This window comes from Arachis ipaensis, chromosome B09, assembly GCF_000816755.2.
Source record: "Arachis ipaensis cultivar K30076 chromosome B09, Araip1.1, whole genome shotgun sequence".
Classification (NCBI taxonomy): Eukaryota; Viridiplantae; Streptophyta; class Magnoliopsida; order Fabales; family Fabaceae; genus Arachis; species Arachis ipaensis.
In genome coordinates, this window is record NC_029793.2 from 55,014,090 (window position 1) to 55,021,677 (window position 7,588).

General features: G+C 35.3%; 2 protein-coding genes across 2 annotated transcripts; both read right to left on the reverse strand.

The window, feature by feature from the left end:
• On the reverse strand, nucleotides 1,430-3,259 carry LOC110266849. Its single transcript, XM_021111890.1, has 4 exons — nucleotides 3,104-3,259; nucleotides 2,911-3,003; nucleotides 2,711-2,812; nucleotides 1,430-1,807 (listed from the first exon to the last, which is right to left on the reverse strand). The coding sequence occupies exons 1-4, from the start codon at nucleotides 3,257-3,259 to the stop codon at nucleotides 1,430-1,432; spliced, it is 729 nt and encodes a 242-aa protein (XP_020967549.1).
• On the reverse strand, nucleotides 3,310-4,939 carry LOC110266260. The gene is made up of 3 exons (XM_021110569.1): nucleotides 4,852-4,939; nucleotides 4,134-4,524; nucleotides 3,310-3,629 (listed from the first exon to the last, which is right to left on the reverse strand). The coding sequence occupies exons 2-3, from the start codon at nucleotides 4,513-4,515 to the stop codon at nucleotides 3,382-3,384; spliced, it is 630 nt and encodes a 209-aa protein (XP_020966228.1). The 5' UTR covers nucleotides 4,516-4,524; nucleotides 4,852-4,939; the 3' UTR covers nucleotides 3,310-3,381.

Genomic DNA, 7,588 nt, shown 5'->3' on the forward strand with positions numbered 1-7,588 from the left:
ATCGTAAATTTAAACTCTTTTAAAAATTATCATTAGTTAATAAATTATTATATATATAAAATTAAATTTAAAATTTTTAAAATTTACTTGAACGAACTAGTTAAATAACTACAAGATCTATCCATTCAAATTGGTTATTATCACGTAATATATATCACCACTATCAGCCACCAGTCAATGTTTTTATATTTTTTTATTTTTACATCTTGATTCACAACCAAATATAATAAAGAGTTTTTTTCTTTATTTTATGTTTCATCCAAACCTACTACAAAGAAATGAAATGCATTGTAATACTAACGTTATTATTATGATGGGAAGGAAGAAAAGTATAACAAAGTCATGACACTAACGTTAACGTTATTATTATTATTACTACCCAAAAAAAATAACAAAGTCATGACATGAAATGATGAGCAAGTATGTCGACATATATAATCCATGCTTGGTTAGTCAAAGTTCAAAGCTTCACTCATGGGAATCGGCTTCTCCACCAACCATCAACTAGAATTGTAGATTGACCACGTCATCACATTATCACACATTCAATCACTGAATTTAAAAAATTTAATGAGTAGAGACAACACTACAAAAGAGGCGGGAAATAGCGCCTGTTTTTTTCTTGATTCGCGGCGGTTTTAAACCGCCGCAAAATCAAGTGCCGGCGGTTAATAGAATCGCCATGGATATGGGTGCCGGGACTGGGTTTGGCGGCGGTTTTCACAAACCGCTGGTATAACCGCCGCCATATCAAAATTTTGCGGCACACAATATAAAACCGCCGCCAAATGACTCTGACACGGTTTACTTCTTATTTACTGGCGGTTTTCAAACCGCCGCAAGTTAGCACGATATGTCCAAATTTCCACAAGTTTAGCGGCGGTTTTAAAATGCCGCCAAATAGGACATTACTTTCACTCAATGTTACCGGCGGTTGCAAACCGCCGCCAGATCTAAAAGTTTCTATAATCTCTGAATCCAAACAGAGGCGGTTTAAAACCGCCGCCAATTTAAGAAAAAAAAAAGAAATTACTTTCACTCAATGTTACCGGCGGTTGCAAACCGCCGCCAAATCTAGAAGTTTCTACACTTTTTAAATCCAAACAGAGGCGGTTTAAAACCGCCGCCAATTTAAGAAAAAAAAAATTTCGGTCTTTCAAAAAAACCTGCCCAATTTATTTAAAGTATTATTGAATTATTTTTTTAATTCTTTTTATATTTATTATTATTTTAAGAGTGAGTATTTTCAACAAAAATAGAAGCTAAACTTGTAGCAAAAACAAAATTGACTATATAAGCAAAACAAAGTTATATATCCATCAAAATACGAAGTAAATAAATCTATTTCGTAGAGTTGCTCAGTCTAATTCAATAAAATGTTTGCTTCAATGCAAAATAACTCCAATCCTAATATTCTATTTTTACTCTATCATTCCACGAAACCCGTCCCTGCAGCGATTTCTGGGGGAAGCTCCTCACCCTGCCGTTGAAACAAATAAATCAGAGCGCTCTCCATCGCCTTCATCTTTTTCTTATCTGATGCTGCCTCATCCTCCATCGCCTTTCTCTTCAACTTCTCGCCTTCCAACTCTGCCTGCAGTTCAAGCAGCTTCCTCTGGGTCTCTTCTTGTTGGACTCCGTTGCCAGACGCATGTGAATTCGGACCGAAGAGTTGGCTAGGAGTTGGTCCAAAACCCACACCACGTACTCTACCCGGTTTCTCTTTTCCAAAAACCTGAGCAATGGAATCATTTTGAGACAACATTCTGGAAGACTCATCCTGTTGCTCAATCTCCTCAATTTTTTCCTATATACACAAATTAGCAATCTCCTCAACTAACTTATCAGGATAAAAAACACACAAATATAGCAGCAAAAAAATTTAGGATTACACATAACTCTCAGTCAATAAAAAATAAAAAGGCGAATGAAAACAAACATAATAAACAATCGAGAAATTAAAATTGATTTCTGATAGTAAATGAAATGTTTTAAAGATTAGCATCGATGATCATATTACATATAAACTCACAACATAAAGATGTGATAGTTTAGTTCAGCATACCATAGAAAGAATGAAGATATGCACTATGAACCAAAACCCAAAAAATTTAATGGAATTCTCCTAAACTAACTTGTGTTAACCTTTATCAATCAACAAGAGAGAAACTGAAGCATGTTTTCTTTCCCACAGCACCCTTTTCACACCTTTCTTTTCCCTTAAACTATACTATTATATAATAGTTTGCTTTTATTTTTCTTAGTCTCCAAGAAGAGGAGTAAGTAGCTGCATGGGAATCTCTATTATATCCAATATGTAAAGAGAAGCTAATAATACTGGATCAGAAAAGCACCAGTGGTTTCCGTAGGTTCTATGTAGAAAAATAGAAAGTGACTATAGTAATAAAAATTCTAGTAGATTAAAATAATATAGTCAATTAAATTATTATTTTATTTATTCAAGCAAGACTACTAATTAACTAAAGACCAGAATAATATATGGTGGTAGACTCCCGTGTCATCCACCAAACTCCTCACACACCCAGTCAAACATATCGGCTTTCAATATTGAAATTTAATAAGATCACCTTAATTATAAATATACTATAAGTACACTAGTTAATAAATCACACACAAATATTTTTGCCCCGAAGATATTTTTGGAAGCTTAGTTAGAGTTGGTAAACCATAATTAAGAAGTAGTACTTACACCAATTGCTCTTGCTTCATCATTGATATATGAGCCATCCTTTTTCTTGTGCACTTTGATCCACAGCTCTCCTCTACCGACTATCCTTCCTTGTTCTTCCGACTGTAACAACAAAGTTGAATGCATTAAAATTTTTCACAAAATCAATGAAAATTAAATCACAGAGATAGTTCAATAAGGATTTAAAACAAGTCAAGTACCTCTTCTTCTATCCGCCGTGCGAAGCTTTTCGAGCTGCCAGTGTGGGTATACTGTTGTTTTGATCGATTGACCACGTTTTTCTTGCACTTCCCCTATTGGTCCATCCGAGACAAAGGGAGATTAGAATCTGATAGAAAAGGACTCAATGCAACATAATTGGCATTATTGTGTAACAATGATACAGTATATTACCTTCGTCTCAGGTTCGGCGCGATAGTCAAGGAACCATCTCCAATGCTCTCGATCAATTCCCGGCGGGCGATTCTCAAGATTTTGTTCAGTTGTGAATGTTGGCTCATAAAAACGGTCATACAACCTCAGCCTTGTTTCCTTCCAAGACTTCCCCATACTTTTCAACATATTTTTCTTGATAATCCCTTCGCTGTCTTCATCAAAGTGAAAAATTTGCTGCACAGATAATAAATGTAATCAATAATTGTAAAAATACGCAGAGTTAGGTTACCCGGGATTTAAACTATTACCTTGACACATTCGTTATACACCTTGTCTTTCGTGGAAATCTGACACCAACTTTTTCTACAGATGGGAAATTTTCCATAATCAGATCCCAGCAGACCAAGCACGCCACTCAACAGTCCAGCTTCGTCCCCAATTGCTTGCTTTGCGTTGTTGAACCTGAGCACGATCTTCCTACCGTTAGGCCGTTCCATAGCCTCCCTCACGCTTAGTTTCGCCGGCTTGATTGTGCCGTCAGAATCTATAAGCCAAATATAACATTTACGTAGTACACAGCATGTGAGAAATTTAATATATAACATAATAATATCAACACAATACCTTGTTGTACGCCTAGAAAAGGAAGCATGATGGATCAGACCAGCATAAAACATGTTTAAATTGGTATAGAATTGCAGCACTTGAAACAAATTTAACAAAAACTGTTTGACTTTTATTGTAAAAAACTAAGTACAATGACAAATTTAAAATTAATTTTAAATGTGGGAGGCAAAAATTAAATTAGGGTAATAATTCAGAATTCTTTTAAAATATTTTGATAGGCTACATAATATATTTTAGGTAATTAAAGTATATGAAACAAGAGATAAAAAAAATACGCTGCCATCAATGGAGACGGTCAAATGTCATTGACTGTGTTAAATTGGAAAGCATTTTGAAATGATCGAATTAGAGTATATTGTAAGTTAATAATGGGTGGAGCCTAAGTCATGTTGATGAAAGAAAAAACAATTAAATACGATACCGATGGTCTTAACCGCCCAAAACTCTGTAGTCTTGCGTCCTCTGCGACTCTGAGCTCCAGAAGCATCATGGAGGTCGTCAACTTCTTCATCAACAAGAGTTTCCTCGTTTGCATTAGCGTCCAAGTTTAGATGGCCTGGCAGCGAGTTCTGGACACTGTTTGTGCTCATCTGTGGAGCAGGCCTTGGTTTACTTCGCGGGGGACGGAAAGGGCGTGAAGTAGCGGGGACACTATCACCACTTGTAGGGACACTATCACCACTGTTCGGGTGAATTTGAGAGCCATCATGGTGGGGGTCCGAAGTCGCAGTCGCTCCCGTTTGAGGTTGCTGAAATCCTGGTCCAAACTTTGATTTTTTCGTGAATCGACCTTTCCGGGCCATCTTAAACTCCTGACACCAACAAGCACACAAAAAGGAATACGAATAGTCATGGTCCATAGTTGTTATCTCAGATTCATAATCTCAAGCAGCTCATGAGATCCAATACTTGTTTTTTAATCCCTGTTAATTTTATTTCTATGTAATCGGCAGAATTACGAGGTTTCCAAAAATAGAAGAATTTTTAGCAACATGCTCCTATGACAATGCAGGTTCATGAACTATACCCCTGGGTCATCTATGAGCAAATTATATAGCCATGCATGTTGCCAGGTCCAGGTAAACTCATGCTTCAGTCAAAATAATCACACAAGAAATAATTAGAAGACGAACCCTTACCTGAGAAGAGAAGGCGGGATAGCAGTCCTTTGAAGTGGAAGAATTGCGATAGGCGAGAGAAGCAATAGGTTTCAGGCCTTCGTCAGGAGGGGGCTGATAAACCACTATTTTATGGTTTATCTTGTACTCAATTGAGTGGTTTTTATCTACTCTTTACCCACTTATTCATACTATTTGCATGGTTTTATATTTCCTTCCTAATTATGTGTTTTGATTGAAAACATGCTTCTTTAATCTTATATTTGCTTATTATTAATCATCTCTTATTACCATTAGATGCCTTGATATGTGTGTTAAGTGTTTTCAGATATTATAAGGCAGGAATGGCTTGGAGGATGAGAAGAAAGCATGCAAAAGTGGAAGGAATACAAGAAGTTGGAGAAATTGCTAAGCTGTCCAGCCTGACCTCTTCGCACTCAAACGGCTATAACTTTATCTACAGAGGTCCAAACGACACGGTTCCAGTTGCGTTGGAAAGATAACGTCCGGGGCTTCGATTTGATATATAATATGTTATAGTTTCCCTGACGCTAGGCGACGCGACCGCGTGATCTATGCGGCCGCGTCGCAGTGACGAAAATCCAGCGTGGCAAAATTCGAAACCAGCGAATTCTGGACTGTTTCTGACCCAATTTGCGGCCCAGAAAACACATATTAGAGACTATAAAGTGGGGACTGCATCCATTCATAAGAAGGCTCTCATAATTCACTTCTCATGATTTAGATTAGTTTTGAGAGAGGTTCTCTCCTCTCTCTCTTAGGATTTAGGACTTCTCTTAGTTTTAGGAGTGACTCTCAATCCCAAGTTCTTTATTTTTATATAATTTATGAACTCTTCCATGTTATATATAATTTTCTTAATTAATGTTATTTGAGGTATTTCAATTCATGACTGCTTTCTTTTATTTACATGATTACTGCTTCCCATCTGAGGATATTTTTATTCCAGTAGATTTACTCTTTTCCTTTTGGTTTTGGTTAAGAAATCAGTAACTCAAGAGTTATCCAATTCAACAGCATAATTGTTAATTGTTATCTTGCCAATTAAATTGATCTTTAATAATCCCAATCTTTTCTTAGGAATTAACTAGGATTCAAAGATCTAACTAATTAGTCACTTGACCTTCCCTTGTTATAGCAAAGGTTAACTAAGTGGAATTAAGATTCAACTTTCATTATTGTTGATAAGGATAACTAAATCTGGACTTCCAATTTCTCATACCTTGCCAAGAGTCTATTTTATTATTATTATTTTATTTTATTTGTCATATAACATATTCCCACCTTACTTCCTAAACCCCAATTTACAAACTCATAACCAATAATAAGAACATACCTCCCTGCAATTCCTTGAGAAGACGACCCGAGGTTTGAATACTCAGTTATCAATTTCAAAGGAGTTTGTTACTTGTGACAACCAAAACGTTTGTATAATAATAATAATAATAATAATAATAATAATAATAATAATAATAATAATAATAATAATAATAATAATAATAATAATAATAATAAAAGGATAATAATAAAAACAGCCATGTATAACAAAGGCATTTCCTTATTAATTCACACCTGCACACCGCCTTAAGTACAAGTATCGGGGAGTGTTAATGTATATATAATAGGAATGATAATATAGGAGTTTTTTATATCTGAACCAAAAATTAGTTGTCACATCTTTTTTAAGATATAATTTCCAGATAAATATAAATTATAGTGACCTCTATTACTATTAAAAAGGGGATATTATTCCCGTAAGGTGAATATATCAAAAATGTCTTCTTATTGTACCAATTAATATAGCATCCCTATCTAATAGTTCACCCATTCAAACTTGTATTACTGCATAACTATAAATACCATATTTCATACATAATTAGATAAATAAATTATCTGAAAATTAATATCATAATATTGACCAAAATATAAATACAAGGACTACCTAATTATCCAAATACGAGTAACTTTGACGAGCCATTGCTGCTAAGGCAAACCAAACCTCTATACCTATCTATCTATCTATCTATCTATCTATCTTTCTCCCTGTATTCCCCTGCTCTCTCTATGCATGTTTTGTTGTTGTTTTTGCATGTCTCATGAATTTTTTAGCTTCACCAACTTTGATATCAATCAAAGGAAAAAAGGGCAAAGAAGTTTGATTTGTATTGAAATGAAATTGAAACTGCCCTAGAATGCAGAAATCATAGAGAACAAGCCATAATTGTCACTGTTATATGATTCTAGACCGCAATCTAAGTGAAGTGAAATTTTGAGTACAAAATAAGCACTTCAATGGGTAAGCAACAACATCGAACCCTACCTACCAGACACAAAAATCATGAGTCCAAGTAGGCAACGAAGTTTACATAGATGAAATTACAACAACGTTTCAGCACCTTGTTCCAGCAGTGATCAACATCCAACATGCATGAGTCTCAGCTAGGCCTTTCATCGAACATCCAAGTCGCGTCACCAAGCTCCCTTGCAGTTCTTCAAGAATCATGCCCTCCTTCAGCTGGCACCTTCAAGAATGACATAAATGAAACCATGAAACAATTCTATAGGTTCTCATCGAAAACAAATTCACAATTTTCTTTCAATGCATACCCTTTCTTTGCATACAAAGACAACCCAAATGAAATCCCATTAGGTAAAATATAACAAAATAGAAATACCCAACAAGATGCTAGATGCTCAGGTAGATGCAGTCGCCCTTTGAAATTGCAAACTTAGTGTT

Coding starts and splice junctions, on each gene's coding strand:
- LOC110266849 (XM_021111890.1), bottom strand. CDS start 3,259: ATGGGGAAGTCTTGGAAGGAAACAAGGCTGAGGTTGTATGACCGTTTT. Junction 3,004..3,103: donor GCGCCGAACCTGAGACGAAG/GTAATATACTGT, acceptor ATGGACCAATAG/GGGAAGTGCAAGAAAAACGT. Junction 2,813..2,910: donor CACGGCGGATAGAAGAAGAG/GTACTTGACTTG, acceptor TTGTTGTTACAG/TCGGAAGAACAAGGAAGGAT.
- LOC110266260 (XM_021110569.1), bottom strand. CDS start 4,515: ATGGCCCGGAAAGGTCGATTCACGAAAAAATCAAAGTTTGGACCAGGA. Junction 3,630..4,133: donor TTGGGCGGTTAAGACCATCG/GTATCGTATTTA, acceptor TTTGGCTTATAG/ATTCTGACGGCACAATCAAG.